Genomic DNA, 23,308 nt, shown 5'->3' with positions numbered 1-23,308 from the left:
AAAAGAATTAATCTAATTTAACAATTGAAAGGTCCTTGGAGACCTTGTAGGCATCTACCATAGATGACCACAAGGTATTCCTCGGAAAGGCTTTGAGAGCGTACCTTACAAGATCGTGATTCTCTACGCGTTCATCTACGGAATGAAGATCATTAATGATCTCTTTGAACCTTCCGTGTAGTTCACTTACCGTTTCGTTCTCCTTCATGGTGAGATTTTGTAGTTGGTTTAGGAACAAGTCTCTCTTGGCGATCCGAGAGTCTCGGGTTCCTTCTTGGAGCTCGATGAGCTTGTTCCACAAATCTTTTGCGCTCACAAATGGACCTACCTTGACAAGTTGATCTTTGGCTATCCCACATTGTAGAGTGACCACCGCCTTGGCATCGGCTTGTCCTTTGCGAGTTTGCTCGGCGGACCACCTTGACGACTCTAGTTCCTTACCTTCTTCGTCCTTCAGAGGTGTGAACCTTCCTTGACCGAGAACCACATGGAGATGTCGGTCTTGAGATAATACTCCATACGACTCTTCCAATATTTGAAGTCCGCTCCGTCGAAGTAGGGTGGACGATTGGTGCTAAAACCTTCCTTCATAGCCATCTTCTTGCTCTTTAGGGTGTTAATCCGGATGAAGAGTGCCTTGCTTTGATACCACTTGTTAGGACCTTCGGATGGCTAGAGAGGGGGGTGTGAATAGCCTCCTCTAAAAACTCAATTAATCTCCTCACAAAAGTTTGTTAGCACAGCGGAAATAAGCAAAAGGAAAACTGATGCAAGGAAAAGAAACAACCCACCACCAACACAACAAGGATGTACGAGGTTCGGGGATAACTTGCCCCTACTCCTCGGCGTATCCGTAAGGTGGACGATCCCTTAATCTTTCGGTAGATCACACCCCGGACAGATTCCGGCTAAGTATTTCTCCTTCTCGGTAGAGTAACCTCTCCACAAAGTCTCAGAAAAGATTTGAAATGAAGCACAAGACTTACAGAGTTTAGTGGCTAAAAGGAATGAACAATAAACTTACAGCCACGATGAAAGCAAAGCGCAAAGATAGAAGAAGTTCCTCAGCCAAGAGCTCAAAAACACAGCACTCTTGCTTGATCGACAGAGAGTTTTTCAAAATCCTCTCTCAAACCTCTCTTCTTCCTTCTTCTTATTCCTCTGCTTTCTCACTGTCTTCAGCCAGAGCCGAATCACTGTCACCTGTATCGAATCACTGCGACCAACTCAGGCGTCGACAATCACTCTTCCTCCTCATCTGGTTCTCTGAACTCACACCAATACCATCCATGGTCTTCACTGGTGTCTCTGAGCTCGAACCAATAAGCAAGAGTCAAGCTGTTGCCAACTGATCGCAGCCAGTGAACGTTAACGCTCCAATTGCACCATTTGCAGCGAAACACAGCAGAAAGAGCACTTGGTCTTATTCTTCTGATGGAGCTTAATTTGAATTTAAGCATTGACACGACACCTGCAACCTGTAACTCAAAAAGCTTACAGCAGATGGTTAGATCAGATGAATCAGAAATCGCAGAGAAACAGCAGAAGATAAAACGACATCGTTGTGGATCGGTCAACAGACCGATCCATAGCCCTCTGGACCGATCAGGACACATCCTGATCGGTCTGGGATGATGCTGATCGGTCTGTGGACCGATCAGCCTATAGGTGGATCGGTCCACAGACCGATCCCCCTATTGTTCTGAATCACATCGCTTCTTACTGATCGGTCACCAGACCGATCAGATAACCCACAGAAAGCTGCTGTGTGGTTACTGATCGGTCACGAGACCGATCAGATAACTAAGGTATCACTGATTCTCACTATGGGTCATCTAATCGGTCTGGTGACCGATCAGTAACCAAACAGATTGGGAGAAGGAATAGGAGAGATCGGTCTGTGGACCGATCCACCTATGGCCTGATCGGTCCACAGACTGATCAGGGCTCTGCAACCAACTCTGTGAGAGTTGGGATTGGTCTGGGGACCGATCAGCCTAGGGCCCGATCGGTCCCCTAACCGATCGGATCCATCCTGGATCGATCAGGGTGGAGCCTGGTCAGTCCAGGTCTAGCCGTTGAGTCACAACGGCTAGATTTCTGTGTCTGTGTCTTCTTCTTCGCAGGTTCATATAAATCAAGAGGTGGAGGGCCTTTAGATGGTGGTGGACTTCTTCTTGCTCCTGCGATCTGAGCTTTGTTGAGCTCTCCACTGCTGAAGCTTCGTGTGAGCTTCCCTCGGCTGGACTCCAACTGATCAGTTGCTGCTGTTGTTGGCATCCGTGAAGTGGTTGCTTCATCACCAGTCGACAAGAAGGCAAGCAAACTAGTGTTTTTACATTCATATTGTTTTTGGCTTCTTGCTTTATCTTTGTACTCCGATCTTGCTGTTGCAAGAGAGATTGTGGCGAGGTTTCTCCACCCAGAAGGAGTTTTTATTAGCCAATTTTTCAGGGTCTCATCCACCGACGGATTGATAGGATTCGTCCACCTTACGGACACGCCGAGGAGTAGGAATATCATCTCCGAACCTCGTTATATCGTCGCGTTTGAGGTTTGATATTCTCCTGTTTCGTTTCTATCTTTTATTTCCGCTGCTCTAACTAAAATTGTAGGAAGAAACGTGAATTTGGGGTCGGCTATTCACACCCCCCCTCTCTAGCCGCGTCTGAAGATTCTAACAAGTGGTATCAGAGTGATCATGAATCCGTGGACACATTCGCCGTAATTTTTACTACAATAATATCTTTTTTTCTGCCTAAATTTGTGAAATCCGAAGAATTATTCACAGATTTCCATTAAATCTTAACAAGATAAAATAAAATGATTAAGATTTTTTTCATGACCAGGGATACTGTCGATATCTAGTTGACTCCGGCTGAACAAATGATACCGTCGGTACCTAGTTGACTCCAGATGAGGGATGTATCTATCTATGTGGTCTCATCTAGTTGATCTGAATTAGTTCGAGCTGAGCTAACCTCTGGCCTCCCGATTTGCTACTGGTCTGATCTCCCGATCATCCAACTTGCCGTTGGCATGTAAACGGACACAACGATTACAAGAAGGCAATCGGGCACGTTGGTCACAATAACACCCTTTAGTGAGATGCGTCCTGGGTTTCTTTCCATGAGCCGTCTTCTCTTCTGCCCTCCACTTACTCAATCTCATCTATTTTTACTCAATCTTTTTATTATTTCTTTTTTCTATTATATATTTTTTGAGACTATGATGACTTAAGTAACTCTCGACGAGTTTTTGACACTCGTAATTCTTCACAGAGCTGGTCAATGTCATTAGAAGATCAGTCACGTCGCTAGAAGATCGCTCTTCCATGCTAGGTGGATTTCTGGTGTTGCATCATCATGGTGAAATTTCTGTCGCACATCCAGAATTTTTTAATGAATTTTAAAGATCGACGACTTTTTGTCTTTACATTAGCTCAATTGAACAGTGGTGGAACACTTTTATTTGAATTCAATCTAGCAAGAATTTAACCGTTGTGAATTAAAAGTGATTCGTTTATTATAGGCATCTCTCCTGTATCCGTCCAAGGTATTTAAAAGGAAGATAAATTATGATGATCGAGTGCCATCATAGAAATTATTTCTATAGAAATTCAATTCTTATTTTCGTGTGATAATCTGTTACTCGAGTACTAACTCGATTATATCTGTTGGAACAGTAAAAATCTAATCGTAGTGGTGAAAAGGCAATTTACTTGCCCCCAATATCTCTATCAATCTGTCCTCAGATCAATATGAAAGAGATAAATCACAAATGACTATTAGCCTTAGGCAATTGAATAGTGCATGAGGGAGAATAAGCACCCGACTACTAGTCAAGATTTGACCCTAGAACTCATGGTAACAACACCACTATGTGCTATCCAACTATCCATCCTAAAGAGACAACAAGAATCTAACCATAATTGGTCATCAAAAAGATGAAAGAATTACTCACTATTGCCGATTGTTCTGATGATCCCTTGGAGACCGGTTAGAGAGGGCTAAATAGCATGTACAATAAAAATAAATCTTTTTCGACTTTATAACTATATTAACATAAATACTTATACAAAAGAAAACTAACCAAAGAAAGAAGAGACTCAGAGAATTTACTTAGTTACAATCAGGAAGGTTGTTAATCCAAGAACGATGCAAAGCTCATTAAATAATCTCCTTCAGACGGAGAAGTCTCCTACAACAGTTGAAGCACTCAATTACAAAATAAGACTAAAGAATAATCAATTACAAGTATTGTTCTAACCTTCTAGGACCAGGGCTGTATTTATAGCCCTGGTCAGGATGGCTGGAAGGTCCATGCGCCTGGAGGGGATAAACTTTTATCCTCATCGCAACGGGATGTGTCACGTTGCAAAATGATAGACTTTTGATTCTGGGCACCGAGACCATTAAAGTCAACTTCTAGTTGACTTTTTGTTCTAGGTCTTCCGCTCCGATTCCGCTCGCATTGGTCCAGATCTTCCACTCCGGTTCTACTCGCTTGGGTGATTTCGGCCATTCGGAATAGGGTTCACTCGAACCCAACTTCCGACCTTCCAGAGCAAACTTACGCATCAGCTTCTCATCCCAAGGAAAACGTTGCGCGCCTCATTCTCGTCTGCCCATATACTCTTCCGCATCACCTCGTACCTCGAACACACCGAATTCGTCGACTCTCTGTCGTGCTATCCTTCTCGCTAGCTGCGTCTTTCGTTCGACTTTCTATGTTCCTAAGTACCTATACATTTAGACACGGGGATTAAATATCAATAGAATCTAATTTTACTTGATTGATCACATCAAAATTACCTTATGATACTAATAGGTTGAAGCTCGGAAGTGCCACACAGAAGTTCACGATTACTAATCGTGATCGAGTTGGAAAGGAAGGCTTTCTACACATGTCATCTCCGGAAGCAATTCCAATAATATTGTGCGTAAAGAAATTGTGACCAAACTTGTTCAAAACATAAAAGAATGACCTGCATCTCCACGGATGTGTGCAGTGATAAAACACTTAGAAGACCAAATACTAAGATCAGAGTTGGAATCCAAATAAAGATGAATATTTTGCGGCTGACTACAAATAGAAAAATTGAACTAAACCAAACTTAACTGAAGCTCTCGATTCAGTTTGGCTTCCTTCAGAATAGTTTGGTTGAGTTTCAATCTAATCTAACAACAGCTAACCATTTTATAGTTAACCAAAAACACTTCAAACTTCGTGTAAGATTTATTTATTTGTTAATTTGGGTTGGTTCTGTTTAAAAAAATAAAATAAAATTCCATTTGAATAGAAAAGAGAGACGCCCTTACCTTACTGTTGTTTGTTATTGTTTCATTATTATATTTTGCTCTTCTCTTGTTCTTGACTCTTTTTTCATATCATAAAAAGGTCAGAAAAGTCGTGCACAATCCCAAACGAACCAAGACTTCGCATCCACCCAAGAAAATCTTCATTGGTCAGGGAGTGGCATCTTGACCTTTGTCAGCATGATCTCAATTTTATTGGCACGCTTCAATTCAATCTAAAAAGCAATTAAATGAGCCCCCACGGACGGGATCAACTGGTTATGACATGGATTCTTGCAGCATGAGTCGAGAGGTCGAGGGTCTGCGGCAGCAATTACGATAACATCAATATCTGTCTGTGCTAAACACCTAAGACCGCCATGTCATAGCTGGGCCCGTATTCACCGTGATTTACTCCCTCTCATACTTGTGGGGCCGGGTTGAGGGGGCCGCTAGGTTGGCGGTTCCAACCTTTTGCAGCATAAAAAGCAATTAAATGAGAGATACTAGTTAGAAGAATATCAAAAAGGATGAAGCGGGTTGCCCCGGGGCATGGTGCGATAGTTAAAAGTAAAACGGACTCTTATATAATGAGGATTTTGAAACTCGCGCCGGACACCTCATACGCTCATGGTGTTTGAACCACTCGTGATGTTGAGCCATCTACCAAGACTCATCCGTGCTTCCATGATTTACCAAGTGTTTGATGAATAAGTCGATCATCTCCGAAATTAATCAGTTCGAAGAACTGAATAACTGAATTGTCAAAAATAAAATAAAAATAAAAATAAAAAGATGAAGAGAGCTTCCTAGTTAATTCTAATTTCCAACTTTTGTCATATCAGAAAATTAAGCAGATAAATTTAGTACACCATACTGAACATAAATGCAAAAGGCCTCCACTATATCAAGTTCAGCTTGCTTGCAGTTATCCTGTTGTGCCTTGCGGAACATTGATTCAAAGTTCCAAATTGTAGAGACAACGGCACACACAGGAAAACAAAAACAGACAATCAATTTAAACTCAAGAAAATTGATTATGCTCATTAAGAGAAGTAGGTACATCAATTCACCCATCTTTTCATAATTCAAACATTTGGGCCACAAAGAGGTTAAGAACTAATCAATGTGGTTCTGTGCAAATTTCTCCCTAATCCAAAAAACATTGACCATCTTTCAATGCATACTATGTTACCAGCTTTTATTGGATATATATTTTATCTATCGCATTTCCAACACCAACTTGCGTTAGCATGCTTATGAACTCAAATATAATGATACCACATGACTGATATTATCCAGAATCAGGAATGGACACAACGAAAAACTCCTCTAGGCATACCTATCTTTAATCTGGGATTCTAGTTTTTCTAAAGAAGTGAGCAATGCCAATTTTTTGTGAGGATCAACATGAAGCTATTGGTTGCAAATGAACCAATGTAGCAAACAATACATTGAGTTTGTCACCACTAAGTTAAAAGTAAAACACAGTCAAAGTTGACCCAGAAAACCATATGTGCAGGCAACCTACTGCTGCAGTGTAGAGTGCCGTTGACCATTGTACCTCAGCTCCAGCAACAATAATAAATCCCTTCAAGGTCTAATGATGAGAAAATTGATGAATAGATAAATTTGACAAGCAAGAACAGAGATATGTTCAGATCAGGAAAGGCTAGCTAATAAAATATTACCACATCTAGCATAAAATAATAATCACTACAGAATGTAAGAATCATGTACACATTACATACAATTACTGGTGTGTTGGTAAGCTCAAATATGAAAAGAGAGGGAGCAATAAATTTGTAAGCAATCAATACAACCAAACAAAAAAGCATACTTGAATTCAGCATTTTTAGCGACTGTATTGTAGGCAAAACCAAATTTTCAAACTTAAACCTAGAAGGGTGAAAAAATATATGACAAACTGGAACACAACATATTTTTTGGCCTTCAAATTCAATTGAGAGCCCCTTGCTTAATGCTACTAATCAAGTTTTCTGCTAATCATCCACTATTGGAACAAATTCCAATTTATTTTTTGAATGCAAGAACTCAAAATTGACATTCAACAATTAGTGATTATTTGTGTTAGTGTATGAAAATCATAGTCAAACTAAGTGCTTCAGTTCCTGTCATATTAATAGTCATTTTCACTATTAAGTGCTGATAAGAATGTCACAGAAAAAAAAACAGCTTGAGTAATTACTTATTATCACTTATTTCCTTATATGTAGCAATTAAAAGCAAAGCATCATACTCAGGCCATGCAGCTTCTAGTGTGGCGTCATGATTTTCAAACTGCAAAGGCATAGATAGGTCATAGGAAATATTATACAAGGGAAGAATGTAAAATGGAACGCAACCAACTATAAGCCATTTAGAGTGCTTCAAGCAAGAACATATATGTAAATCTCTCTAACAAGATCCATTTTTCAAATCCTGACAAGATTTATGATCATTTAAAAGACAAGAAATAATTCTGCAGGGAAAATAGCTAGTTTCATAAGTGGTGCCTATCATTTTACAATATAAGGATGTTGTCAGATAGATACGATAAATATGTACAGAGACAATGGTTAAGAGATTCAGATGAGCCATTATCTACTTCATGGTCATATTTCCATGTTTTAAGCTACAACAGATAGGATGACAATAAACTACTCATCAGATGATGGGTTGATGGATATGCTTCTGAGCAAGCACAACAAAACCATGCATTAAGCCAAATTTGACTTAAATTCAAATGGAGCCAAGCCAACATTGCTGTGGCAAACATGCTCATTGCAATGTCAAAATGACCTAAGTATACATTTCATTGAATATTTATCATAGTTTTAATGTTGGCTGGCAACCTAACGAAATCCTCCTTTTTTATCTGGGTTTGAGACCGGCCATGACTGATTCGTCATGGGCAGAGTTGACCTAAGTATACATGTACATCTTAAAAAGCTTGCCTAAGTTAGAAACCTAACTAAAGATGGAATTAGCTGCTTGACTTTGTGCTGAAAAGATGACATAAACTCAACATGATTCAAGCAAGTATATAAGTGAACTTAATATAAGTCCCTTAACAGATAATCAAAATGATACTATATTACCACATGATTATAGATTTATTAAGAACTTAGAGAACTTGTTGATGAACCTCAGATTAAGCCTTGTGTCCAGCTTACAAACTAGGATTATTTACAAAATTCGCAAACATGCTCGTTCAAGATCTTACAAATAAATTTACTTTCAAACTTGCAAAATCAATTTTTTTGTCAGTTCTTATTCATGAGATAACAAACAATTAAAGTAGTAGGGAAAAAACTACCTCAGCTCAGATCAGCGCAGCTCAATTAGCAGGCATTTATTGGAGGATGAAAGCTAAAAAAAACAGAAGAGAAAGCTTTTCCGAAAAAAAAATAGTAGGAGAGGGAGTTGAAGTCACTTTCTACTCTCAAATTGATCCACTGAAAAGTTTGTGGAAAACTGAAAGGAAAGACAATCAATTTTTTTAAAAGAATTTTTCTTTCTGCCAAAGTAAATAGAATACCTTGTAAGCAAGAAAAGAAACTTTTCTATTCCTTTCTTTAGATCCACTTGTATATCCCACTTTACCTTTTCCATCATTTCATTCAAGTCAATTAAGTTAAAACCTCAAGCTCAAACATTAACTGTTAAGGTTTTGGAATGAGCTAAAACCTCTTTATATAACTCATTTAGATTTTAGAATACCAAATTAATTATCCTTGCAAAAGGATGTTTTCTTAACTGATAAATATCTAACTTCATATGCTCTACATTGCACATTCTTGTTGCTAGATAAGGATATTATATACATAGGATAAACAATTATTGGCGGTGCAACCAAGGTAGAATCAATCACAAAATATGCAATGATTAAATCTCCTATGAAAAATATTAACGTCATTCATTTACGTACCTTGTGCAAGAGCATTGCTTTTGTGCACCATCCTACCTTATCGCCATGATTTTCCACATTGAAAAGGACGTGTCTAGAGAACAAACCGACTGCATACAGTGACTTGTCAACAAAATGTTTTGCAAAGCTCTTCAACGGAGGCCATCCTAGCTCATCTATATGTCTAAAAATTTCAAGTCCAAGTTCCACTTCCTTCTTAATATTTGCAATTAATTTTTTTTTTGGACAAAATTGGCCAACTAACGCCATCCACCTAACATAGTCCAAGAGCATCACAGATCTGTCCCCACGGACTAGTCAGTTGGTTCATACAAGAGTGTTACTGTTGGGTCAATTCTCAGCGGATGCGAAATGCCTCAACCCCTCCTTACATGCGTTGTTATAGGTAGGTGAAGTCCCTCATGATTTACCTCCCTTCCAAACATTGGGGGTCACCCTGGAGGAGCCTCCGAGATGATGGTTTCACCTTTTTGCTATCAAAGATAATCACAGATCTGCTATAAACGTCTTTTGCAGTAGCGTATTGCATTATGTCTAGACAACTCAGAAAAGCCAAGGAAAGATCATTGTGCAAGAATCAAAAGACCAACAAACTATATGAAATATCAAATCCCCCCTCTTATAATCACTTATAATGAAACATCAACATAAGAGAATACAATAGTTACCTTTGAAAGATGTAAAGCAGTGGGAAAATAAAATCCTCTTGTAAGAACCTAGTATCATGTAGGGTGGGGTAGCAAAGTGATTTAAGGTGGAAGTGTGGTATTTATGGAGTGGTCAATATATAAAACCCATTTCTTATGCATATCTTTACACTCACTGCATATCTTGTTTGTACTATGAATATCCAATTACAATTTAGCAGCTAATTATTATTGGTTTCAAAGAAATGGTGCAGTCTTGAAGATACTGAGCCTATCTATGAATGATGAGTCACCATGTGAAGTCATACATCTCAGGGACGAAAAACCCCAACATATGCTAATAACCTCTCTGGTCTGTTATAGTTATCCTTTTCTCACTGGGTATGATCTCTAACAATTCAAAATAGCGTTTACATGTAGTGGAATATGCAACAACTTCAATAAACATTCTTAGATACATGGAAGCCTGGGAAGACTACTTTTGATGGATATCATGCAAATTGAAGCTCAGTTGCGCATGTAAAAGTTCTTCACACAAAGCAACATTCCAGTGCAAACGCACAAATGTGAATTGCTCTAAAAAATCACATAACAGTGAATTAAACAATCAAAAAATTGTAACTTGAAATAGGTCTTAGCTCAAAGTCAGAAATTTCGTGAAAGAAGAACGATGAAGGAGCCAATGTCCTTGGAAGGAGACAGAGAGAATAACAGGACCAGATAGAGGGGCAAGGCGCTAGCGAAGAAGGATAGCTAGAGCGGGTGGATAGTACGTGCGGTCGTCACTAGGCCAAGCGACAGCGAAGGCTCACCAAGGGCGGCCTTGGTCGTGCCTTCTATGAAGACATGTTCAAATCCCATAACGCGGTGTCCATCGCCAGACGAAGGCTCGCCATCGACCTCTGCCACCTCTCTCGCACCTTCCTCTAACGCCCTGCTACTGCTCTATCACACACTCCTCTTGAATTGAGGGTTTTAGAGCACTTCAGATGGGTTCATGATGGCCTTTGGGCTCCGTCCATAGCTCATATATGGGATATGGATCTTCACATATAAAAGAGCATCATTTACTCTGATTTAATTAGGAGACCATAATTTGTATCTCGGATCATACATAAATAGAAAATTATTCATTCATCTTTCATTCCTCTAATACGTGAATCATTCATCCAATATGTGGATTTCGCCAACATATCTTATTTGAACCCATGAATGTTTGCAGAGTTCTTGCTCTTCTGCCTTACAAGACAATGAAAAGGAAAATGCTATGATCAAATATGATCTTGTCCAAAGATCTAATGTTGAATATCCTACTTTTATTTTCTTTGAATTATTTGGAAACAGAAGATTGGCATCTCAGGATTGCTCCATCCTTTTCCAACTCTCCCAATGCCTTCCAAAGCTTTGGATCTTCATAGTCCTTAATCAGGAAGGTAGCTCCTGCTTCTTTCAGAGATTTCTCAGGATTTCTCGTTGTTAAGCCAATAACGGGCATTCCGGCAGCCACACCAGCCTTTATTCCGGATGCTGAGTCCTTGAGAAACGAACAAAAAGGATGAACAAGCTTACTAAAATTGGAGGAGAAAATTTTGAATAGCCACCAACGATTATATCAAAAGATGAACCACCTCAAAGATGAAAGTGTGCTCGGCCGAAGCATTGAGCTCCTTGAGGGCCTTCAAGTAAGGATCAGGGAAAGGTTTTGCTCTCTCACATTCGCTCCCAATTATGACAACCTGGAAGAAGTCAGAAAGACCGAGCATCGAGATCATAAGCTCTGCGTTTGCTCTCGGTGCATTAGTTACTGCTGCACGCTTCAGGCCTTGATCCTCAACCCATTTGCATAGCTTGTGGATACCATCTATTGGCTTTAATTGTTCAGCCACAATCCTGAGCATTAACATTGCAATCTCTATCAAGAAATATGAACAAACTGATAAGGAAAAGAAGCATTGTTTGAGTTGGACCTTCGAAACATAGCTTCCTTGTCGTCAACAAATTTAGAAGCTTTTTCGAAATCCCAGTCTGGAAATAAGATTCTAGCAGTGTCATCACTGTGCCTTCCTGCAATGTTTTTTATAAAAAATTCCTCATCTATGGGGATTCCATTGTTATAACCAATCTGCAAGAAGTTTCTTTCAGTTAGAAGACTAATTTTCAATCAAGTACTGCTGCAACAATCTGAAAGCCATTAGCAAATCATGCCTCTAAAAGCATCTCTCTGAAAGCAAAGTAATGAAGGGGATCTGAATCACACAGTGTTCCATCAACATCAAACAAAACGGCTTCAACTGGAGCAAGCCTAGCAAGAGAGCTGATGCAAGTGATGAAGGCAAATTAGTAGTAACCAAAATTAAAGAATCACCATTTACGAATTCTAAAGTTCGGTATCAGTTTGTCAATAAAAAGCCAGACAAAACAATAGTAAGAGACCATCTATACACAATTGGGATACATTTATTAGTAACAAAACCACAAGAATCGAACATGAATTGTTAGTTAGAGCCCTAGAGCTAATCATTTGATGATTGTTATATGGACTCATTGTATCGTATTCTTATGTATATAAAGACATTTGTTTATGGTTATTATACTTGCTTGTATTTGTGCCAAATAACTAAGTATAATAGCGTCCTTGAGTAGAAGGTTCTTACCTATATCAATCGATTGGCTGAATCGATAATGAGATGATATAGGGAACACTACTCTTAATCGTTCCTAGTCAAGTATTAACATTCAAGGACAATGTTAATGCGACGAGACTAGCATGTAAGTCAACTCGATGACTTAATCTCACAAGTCATGGATATAGAGATATCAAGTTGACACATGGGTATGCATTGGAGAATGTATACTAAATGACCCGCCATGAGAAAGTATCATGGATCGTTATATGAGTATCATATACTTTCTCATGTGGCTATTAGTATGACTATTAGTCCTTGAACCTGAAGTCACCATGGTTCCCTACATAAGGAGTTGCATACTTTGGCTTCTTCAAACGTCACCCGTAACTGTGTGGACTATAAAGGTGATTACTGGGTATGCAACAAATTATGCAGAGGGATGTGAGTGATGTAGATAGGATCTATCCCTCCTATATGACGGGAGTGACATCATTATTCTTGATAGAGTGAGACCACTAAGTGCATGGTCATGCCCAAATGAGTCAATATGAGATATTGAGCTCATTTGATTATAGTGAGTCTACTTGGATTTCAAGATTTAGATTGATTAGAGGATGACACGGTCTATGCCTCAAGTTAATCAATCTAGATGTCAAGGATAGAAGGACAATGTCACATACTGTGAAGAGTCACAATTAGTAGTCACAAGGTGATGTTGGATCTCAACATTCTTGTAACTTAGGTAGTAATGATGCGTTGCTAGATACCGCTCATTACTTATGCTTCTAAATGGGGTTTAGGAGCATTGCCAACGTTACAATAACCTATAAGGTCACACACAAAGGGCAATTAGATGGAGATTAGGTTCATATGATGAACCAAGAGGATTAGGTTCATGTGATGAACCAAATTAGATTATGAGTAATCCAAATTAAACTAATTGAGTTGGACTCGATTTGATTCATGTGTTCAATGGATCTAATTTAGATTACGTTTCATTAAATCAATTTAATCAATGAATAGAGATTCATTATATTAAATTGATTTGAATCAAATAGTTAGATTTGATCAACCAAGGGAGATAAGAGATTCAAGTTTGACTTGAGTTGAGAGGGAAGATGAAGAGTCAAGTTTGACTTGACTACATGCCATGTCATTTGTGACTTGGCATGGGCTAGCCAATGATGATGTTCCACATCATCAAGGCCACATAATTAGTATTCCCAATGTGGCCAGCCATATAAATGGAATAAGATTCATTTGACATGGAATGCATTAAATGCATTCAATGTGGTCGGCCATATGAATGGAATAAGATTCATTTGGCATGGAATGCATTAAATGCATTCAATGTGGCCGGCCATATGTAGGAATGAGTGATTGTCATTCATTTTTCATCGAATTGAATTTTTCTTCCTCTCTAGGATTCCTCTTGCTCTCCCTCTCCTCCTCCTTGGCCGAAACCTTCAAGAGTGCTAGCACACTCTAAAGGTTTTTTTCTCCACTCTTTTGTCTGTGTGGATACTTGTAGAGGAGTGTTCATTTGACACTCTTCGAGATCCGGCAAGAACTTTAGACGAGCGAGATACGCGAAGTGCATCGCTTCAAGGGTAACTTCTTTATCATTTAGATCTAATGTAGATCTCGAGTAGAAAAACATGTACAAGTTTATTTTATTAATTTCGCACGGATCCGATGGCAAGTTTTTCAGGGTTTCCGTAACGCGAAAAAGCGATTTTTTACGGCTCGAAATGCTTACAATGGTATCAGAGCCACATGCGAACTTGTACTTGTTTTTTGTTTTTGTTTTATGAAAAAGTTTCATTTCTGTAAGTCTCTGTGATTTTACTAATTTTATGGTTTTTATGAGTATTTTTCTCGTAGAAGCGAAGCAACAAGTGTTTGGTCACTTGTAGGCTTCGACGACCGAAAAAAATCTTCCGAAACGGCAAGGTCTCGCCCAAACAAATTTATTTTTGTTTGGGACAGCGACTTAAGGCGCTGTAGGATCGCTTAGGAACACTCGTGATGGTTAGATCGCGAGTAGGGGTGCTGCCCCTAACCCCGCAAGGGGCTTTGTTCCGCGATTGCGTCCGAAAATTGCTAATCGGGACCGCCGGGAAGTTATAACTCATAAAATAGATAAAATAATAGTAAAATTACAGAAATTTATAAAATACATAATTTAGAATTATGTGTGATGTTGTGATGATCATGGCCCCAAAAGACCCAATACGATTGGTTAATAATGTGTTGTAATTCATAATATGGCCTGCGCGCCATTTTTGTGTTGTGCATGTTGTATTTGTTACGCGACCTGCGTGTCGTGCCCTCTCTTTTATATTCTGATTGTAAAATAGTTTTAGACTCGAATGTAACTCGAGTTTCACATTTGTAATGTACAAAATTGAAGCCGTGGAAGGTCCACTCAAGGAAGAGTTACGAGGAGGCTGAAGTCAACACATGGTGGTCAAAGAAGGCGCTTGATGAAGCGGCTAACCCTAGGTTGACCATCTGATCTTCTCATTGGCTTGAGAAGATCGTAGTAGGGCCATGATTTCATCACAATTTAATTAAATAGTTAATTAACATATATATATATATATATATATATATATATATATATATCATTGCTCTTGTTTGTGATGCATGCTAATTTAGTGAAATTAGTGCTTTTATGCGTATTTGATACACATCCTCGATTAGATTAGATCATAATCGAATCAACTCGAAAAATGCCTAACAAGTTTTAATATCCATCACTACCTCGATCATATGTTGTTGTTGAATCTGCCAAAGCAGAGCAACGCATTTTATCTTGGTAGGGTGCGGAGGGACAACCTTGGTCCCGCCTATCAAAGCTTGGGTGAGAACAAACTCAATTAGATTGAGTCAAACTAGTTAACTCAATTGGATCGAGTAAACTATAGACATATTCCAACCGTTGAAAAGATAGGATAAAGTTCGCATTTATACTAAAACTTGGGCGATTTAGCCAAAGCTAACTCAAGTTTTCTTATAAATGAGGGTCTTTATTCTATAAACAAGAATTGCATAGAGATGTAATTGATAATTAGTTATATACCGATCATACTAGGTCTTGGGCGATTTAGCCAAAGCTAACTCAAGGCATAGTATGATGTGGATCTTGTCCCACGAGTATTATAGCTACTTGGTGGAATCTAGTAGTGTGGTTTGACCACATCCATGACTTGATTCTACAAAGACCCTATAATTTAGTGGGAGCATCATTTAGTTAAAAACTTAATTAAATGATAAAAAGGAATATGATATTTACTTTCTGCTTTAATTTCTGTTGTAGATTGCCATGACGTCAAATACGAACTCTTTCTCCCTGCGTTCTGTCCTTGAGAAGGACAAGCTCAACGGAGCTAATTTCCTAAACTGATACAGGAATCTGAGAATCGTTCTCACACAAGAACGTAAACTGTACGTTCTGGAGCAGCCCATTCCGGAGGCACCTCCTGTCACTGCCACGCGAGCTGACCGAGATGCTTACAAGAAGCATCAAGATGACGCATTAGATGTGTCATGTCTCATGCTCGCAACCATGAACTCTGAGATTCAGAAGCAACATGAGTTGATGACTGCTTATGATATGGTTGTACATCTTCGTCAACTATATCAAGGATAAGCACGGCACGAGAGATTCGAGATCTCTAAGGCACTATTTCAGTACAAGATGCAAGCTGAGACTCCCGTAGGTCCATATGTACTCAAGATGATTGGGTACATAGAAAACCTACAGAGGTTGGGATTCCCACTTGGCCAAGAGCTGACCACTGACTTGATCTTGCAATCCTTGCCAGAAAGTTATAGTTAATTCGTCATGAATTACAACATGAACGAAATTGAGAAGCCACTGCTTGAGCTACTTAGCATGTTAAGAACTGCTGAGCTCAACCTTAAGAAGGTTAAGCCTAACTCCATTATGATGGTGAACAATTATAAAGGCAAGGGCAAGCCCAAAGGTAAGGGAAAGTCTCAAGCCAAGGGCAAAGGCAAGACACTGAAACCTAAAGGAGGGGTTGCTAAGGATGCTACCTGTTTCCAATGCGGTCAGACCGGGCATTGGAAGAGGAACTGCAAAGTATACCTGGAAGATCTTAAGAAGAAGAGAAGTGAGACTTCTACTTCAGGTATATATGTTATAGAAGTTAATTTATCTATTTCTTCATCATGGGTATTAGATACCGGAAGTGTTACTCACATTTGTACTAATGTGCAGGCGCTGAGAAATAGCAGGGCATTGACAAAGGGCGAGTTAGACCTACGAGTAGGCAATGGAGCACGAGTTGCTGCTGTTGCTGTAGGAACTTATTTTCTATCTCTGCCCTCTGGGCTTGTACTAGAATTAGATGAATGTTGTTATGTGTCTGCTTTAACTAAGAACATCATTTCAGTTTCTATGATAAAGAACAAATGTTGTTCAGTTTATTTAAATGATATGTTCTATTGTAGTGCACCTCTGATGAACGGACTCTATATTCTAGACTTGGAAAACCCTATCTATAACATAAGTACCAAAAGGTTCAAGTCAAATGACATGAACCAAACCTATCTCTGGCACTGTCGCTTAGGTCACATAAATGAGAGTCGCTTATCCCAGCTCCATAAAGATGGTTTGCTGGACTCATTTGATTTTGAATCATATAAGACATGCGAGTCATGCCTACTGGGCAAGATGACTAAAACTCCCTTTAGTGGACACAGCGATAGAACGACAGACTTGTTAGGACTTATACATAGTGATGTATGTGACCCTTTCAATGTCGCTGCCAGAGGTGGTTATAGGTACTTCATTACATTTACTGATGACTTCAGTAGATATGGTTATGTGTATCTGATGACACATAAATCAGAATCTTTGAGAAGTTCAAAGAATTCAAGAATAAAGTACAAAACCAGCTTGGCAAGAGTATCAAGATACTTCGATCAGATCGAGGTGGTGAATACCTTAGCCATGAGTTTTGTGACTATCTAGCTGAGTGTGGGATTCTATCCCAACTCACTCCTCCTGGAACACCACAGTGGAATGGTGTATCCGAAAGAACGAATCGTACCCTATTAGACATGATTCGATCTATGATGAGTCACACAGATCTTCCTATATCCTTTTGGGGATATGCTCTAGACACAGCAGCCTTTACACTTAACCGTGTTCCATCTAAAGCTGTGATAAAGACACCATATACGATATGAACTGGGAGAAATCCTAAGATGTCTTTTATGAGGATTTGGGGTTGTGAGGCTTACGTTCGACGTCAAATCTCGAACAAACTGGGACCCAAATCCGATAAGTGCTATTTTGTAGGATATTCCAAGGAAACGAAGGGATATTACTTCTACATTGTCAGTCAACACAAAGTAGTTGTGGCTAAGACTGGAGTTTTTCTAAAAAGAGATTTTGTTTCTAGAAAAACTAGTGGGAGTACGTTCAATCTTGAAGAAGTTCAAGATATGGACCATAGCACTGAGGCCTTGATGGAAGTTGAACTGGAACCACAAAGAGTTGTGGATGATGAGATTGTTGCACAAGGAGTTGAGCAACAACCAGTTCAAGTAGACATATCTCTTCGCATATCTGATAGGGTACGTCGTCAGCCTGAGAGATACTCATTTCTCTTGTCTGACCCTGATGACGCTATGCTCATAGATGATGAGATGAGACCAGATTCTCAGAAATGGCTACAGGCCATAAGATCCGAGATGGAATCCATGTACACCAACCAAGTATGGACTTTGGTTGATCCACCTGAGGGCATCAAACCCATAGGGTGTAAGTGGGTCTTTAAGAGAAAGACTGACATGGATGGACTTATCTATAAAGGTCGTTTGGTAGCAAAAGGTTTCAAGCAAATTCATGGTATTGACTATGATGAAACCTTTTCTCCAGTAGCGATGTTTAAGTCCATTCGGATCTTGCTTGCTATTGCAGCATACCATGATTATGAGATCTGGCAGATGGATGTCAAAACCGCGTTTCTGAATGGCAACTTACTCGAGGATGTGTACATGACACAACCGACCATTGCATACTAGCAAAGTATGCAAGCTGCATAGGTCCATTTATGGACTAAAGCAAGCCTCTCGGAGCTGAAATCTTCGATTTGATGATGCGAACAAACAGTTTGGTTTCATCAAGAATGAAGATGAACCCTGTGTCTACAAGAATGTTGTAGGGAACACAGTTGTCTTCCTTGTGTTGTATGTGGATGACATACTACTCATTGGGAACGACATCCCCTTGCTGCAGTCTGTAAAGACTTGGTTGGGGAATTGTTTCTCAATGAAGGACTTAGGTGAAGTAACTCATATTTTAGGCATACAGATCTATAGAGATAGATCTAAGAGATTGCTTAGACTTTTATATTGACAAAGTATTACTACGGTTTGTCGTGCAGAACTCCAAGAAGGGATTTAGCCGATGTCATTGGTGTGAGTCTTCAAGACTCAAGGTCCCTCTTACAGAGAGAGAGAGACCGCGTGGATCGATCCTTATGCCTCGATCATGGGATCTATCATATACGTCATCTTATGTACTCGTCACGATGTCTCGTATGCTTTGGCGTGCGAGATACTCGATCCGTGAAAGTCATCGGATATCGATCGAGAATATTCTAAGTACTTGAGAAGGACTAAAGAATACTTCTTGATGTATAGAGGCGATAAGCTAGCTGTAAAGGGTTACGATGATGCCGCTTCCAAACTGATGATTATCGATCGCAGTCTGGGTTCGTGTTTTGCTTGAATGGTGGTCTTGTGGTGGAAGAGTTCAAGGACACGATCCGATTCTACAATGAGACGAGTATATTCTTTGCGTGAGCGAAGGAGGCGGTTTGGATCCATGAGTTCATTCACGAGCTTGGGGTGGTTCCTAGCATAGTTGATCCCATAGAGCTCTATTGTGACAACAATGGAGCGATTGCACGGGCTAAGAAACCTCGCTCACACCAGCGGACCAAACACATACTACGGCGCTTCCATCTCATTCGAGAGATTATCAATAGAGGAGATGTGAAGATTTGTAGAGTACCCACAGAGGCTAACATCGCAGATCCCTTGACCAAGGCTTTGGCACAGAGAAAGCATGATGGTCACACTAGGTCATTAGGCCTTAGAGCCTACACTGATTGGCACTAGTGCTAGTGGGAGATTGTTAGTTAGAGCCCTAGAGCCAATCATTTGATGATTGTTGTATGGACTCATTGTATCATATTCTTATGTATATAAAGGTATTTGTTTATGGTTATTATACTTGCTTGTATTGGTGCCAAATAACTAAGTATAATAGCATCCTTGAGTAGAAGGTTCTTACTTATATCAATCGATTGGTTGAATCGATAGTGAGATGATATAGGAAACACTACTCTTAATCATTCCTAGTCAAGTATTAACATTCAAGGACAATGTTAATGCGACGAGACTAGCATGTAGGTCAACTCGATGACTTGATCTCACAAGTCATGGATATAGAGATATCAAGTTGACACATGGGTATGCATTGGAGAATGTATACTAAATGACCCGCCATGAGAAAGTATCATGGATCGTTATATGAGTATCATATACTTTCTCATGTGGCTATTAGTATGACTATTAGTCCTTGAACACGAAGTCACCTGGTTCCCTCATAGGAGTTCAGTACTTTGCTTCTTCAAACGTCACCCAGAATCATGTGGACTATAAAGGCGATTCTTGGGTATGTAACAAATTATGCGCAGAGGAATGTGAGTGATGTAGATGGAATCTATCCTTCCTATATGACGGGAGTGACAACATTATTCTTGATAGAGTGAGACCACTAAGTGCGTGACGCGTAAATGAGTCAATATGAGATATTGAGCTCATTTGATTATAGTGAGTCTACTTGGAGTTCAAGATTTAGATTGATTAGAGGATGACACGGTCTATGCCTCAAGTTAATCAATCTAGATGTCAAGGATAGAAGGACAATGTCACATATTGTGAAGAGTCACAATTAGTAGTCACAAGGTGATGTTGGATCTCAACATTCTTGTAACTTGGGTAGTAATGATGTGTTGCTAGATACCGCTCATTACTTATGCTTCTAAATGGGTTTAGGAGCATTGTCAACTTTACAGGAACCTATAAGGTCACACACAAAGGGCAATTAGATGGAGATTAAGTTCATATGATGAACCAAGAGGATTAGGTTCATGTGATGAACCAAATTAGATTATGAGTAATCCAAATTAAACTAATTGAGTTGGGCTCGATTTGATTCATGTGTTCAATGGATCTAATTTAGATTACGTTTCATTAAATCAATTTAATCAATGAATAGAGATTCATTATATTAAATTGATTTGAATCAAATAGTTAGATTTGATCAACCAAGGGAGATAAGAGATTCAAGTTTGACTTGAGTTGAGAGGGAAGATGAAGAGTCAAGTTTGACTTGACTACATGCCATGTCATTTGTAACTTGGCATGGACTAGCCAATGATGATGTTCCACATCATCAAGGCCACATAATTAGTATTCCCAATGTGGCAGGCCATATGAATGGAATAAGATTCATTTGACATGGAATGCATTAAATGCATTCAATGTGGTCGGCCATACGAATGGAATAAGATTCATTTGGCATGGAATGCATTAAATGCATTCAATGTGGCCGGCCATATGTAGGAATGAGTGATTGTCATTCATTTTTCATCGAATTGAATTTTTCTTCCTCTCTAGGATTCCTCTTGCTCTCCCTCTCCTCCTCCTTGGCCGAAACCTTCAAGAGTGCTAGCACACTCTAAAGGTTTTTTCTCCACTCTTTTGTCCGTGTGGATACTTGTAGAGGAGTGTTCATTTGACACTTTTCGAGATCCGGCAAGAACTTTGGACAAGCGGGATACGCGAAGGGCATCGCTTCAAGGGTAACTTCTTTATCATTTAGATCTAATGTAGATCTCGAGTAGAAAAACATGTACAAGTTTATTTTATTAATTTCGCACGGATCCGATGGCAAATTTTTCAGGATTTTCGCAACGCGAAAAAGCGGTTTTTTACGCTCGAAATGCTTACATGAATGTGGTAGATAGAATAAGTATGGTGCTTTGCCAAAGAAACAATGTGTTATTCCAACAAAAACACAACTGGACGTCCAAATTTCAGTTTCCTAAACTGATAAAATGGAGAAAAATGGATTTTTTTTGTTGCTTAGGAAATTCCTCCAATTTTCTTTTTTACACGAGCAAAATGGCAACTAAATCATGAGCTCGAAAGAAGAAAGGCACAGCAAATTCAATGAACACTCAAGATATCTTTCATAAACCACAAAAGCAGGTCTTTTGTTCACGAACTCCAAAAAAGAAAACCACAGAAAGGTATTCAAACTCATCATGGCTATATTTCTCCAACAATTTGAAGAAAAAACAATTAGCAAACTGATTACGATCCCTTTACCTATTCAGGTCGCGCAGGAAAGTAATCACTCAAACTATCAGAATAATTTATAGGGAAATAAAAATAGATGAAGGGATCGGCGGCGGTGGTACCTTTCAGGAGCGTGCGAGTCTGGAGAGATCGACATCGATGATCGATCTAATCTCTAGGGGAGATTAAGGAGATAAGAGAAGAGAGACCCAAAAAGAATGGAGAACGCTGGAATCGCTCTCTCTCTCTCCCTCCACGGTTCTCTCGGGTTCTCGCCAAACAAGCAGCGAATCTTTTTGGCGTTCTAATTAGAAGGGAACAAGGCCTATTTCGCTTGTTCCTGCTTTTGTGTGGTCTTCTTCTCATGGTATTTTTCAAAATGAATAATATTTTTTTTTAAAAAATAAAACCTTTAATATTTTATTAAAATCAAAATATTTTTTAAAATTTATTTTTACAGTCAAAATAATCTCTAGTGGATGTAATCTGATTTGTAATGTAATCCTACAAGATGGATTATTTTATTTGGTTTAATTTTAAACTTGTAATATAATATAATCTGGATTATAAAAGATGGTGAAGTTTTGTAATCTGGATTACAAAGCAAATACTATGTAATCCGATTACATTACGAGGTCACCGTTTAACCAAAATTTAAATGCCGAATATACTCCTAATCCATCGTGGTCGTCGCCCACTGTCATCGACGATCGTCGCCCACCGTCGTCGATCGTCACCGCCCATCGCCGGACGCCGCCGTCGCCGTGGGTCGTCGCCTTCGGCCGCTGTCGTCGCCGCCCGCCTCTACCTCCGCCGCCAGTGGTCGTCGTCGTCGTCGTCGGTTGCTAGCAGTTGCCTATGGCGGCGGAGGAGGCCAACGGCGGAGACCGCTGGTTGCCGCAAGCTCCGACAAAGGTACAATGATCGTTGATAGAGGTCGCAAGATATTTGTATCATTTTATACTAATACGAATTACATTCCTTATAAAAAATAATAGGAACTAATCAAAGATTACATACATTATATTATGTTACCAAACGTAGTAATGTAATCAAGATTACATTACAAATTTGATTACATTACAAGCAAGATTACATTACACTCAACCAAACGTAGCCCGTGTCCAAATTAGGGGTTTGGAAATGAGAGAATGAAATAATAGAAATATATGGTGTTTGGTTAATAGATTTGGGAATCATTTCTAAATATTTGGGAATGAACAAAATCCAACTGACTAGGTGGGTTTAGAATTCATTCCCGTGGATGAGTTTTGTTCCCGATGTTTTTTTTTTTATTTTTTCTCCTTTATTTTCCCCTAATCGACTTCGTGCGACACCACCATCCTCGACTTTTTGTGACAACAGCGCCCCGCAACAACAACGCTCCCAACT

General features: G+C 39.4%; 1 protein-coding gene across 1 annotated transcript; it reads right to left on the bottom strand.

Moving 5' to 3' along the window:
- Positions 1-10,986: 10,986 nt before the first annotated feature.
- LOC121973583 (haloacid dehalogenase-like hydrolase domain-containing protein Sgpp) lies at positions 10,987-22,255 on the bottom strand. The gene is made up of 5 exons (XM_042524982.1): positions 22,039-22,255; positions 12,081-12,189; positions 11,843-11,997; positions 11,504-11,765; positions 10,987-11,409 (listed from the first exon to the last, which is right to left on the bottom strand). The coding sequence occupies exons 1-5, from the start codon at positions 22,071-22,073 to the stop codon at positions 11,206-11,208; spliced, it is 765 nt and encodes a 254-aa protein (XP_042380916.1). The 5' UTR covers positions 22,074-22,255; the 3' UTR covers positions 10,987-11,205.
- Between the last annotated feature and the right edge of the window lie 1,053 nt (positions 22,256-23,308).

The sequence above is a fragment of the Zingiber officinale genome, chromosome 4A (genome assembly GCF_018446385.1).
Source record: "Zingiber officinale cultivar Zhangliang chromosome 4A, Zo_v1.1, whole genome shotgun sequence".
Taxonomy (NCBI): Eukaryota; Viridiplantae; Streptophyta; class Magnoliopsida; order Zingiberales; family Zingiberaceae; genus Zingiber; species Zingiber officinale.
Note: the sequence above shows the minus strand (reverse complement) of the source record. Positions and strands in the feature narration are given on the sequence as shown.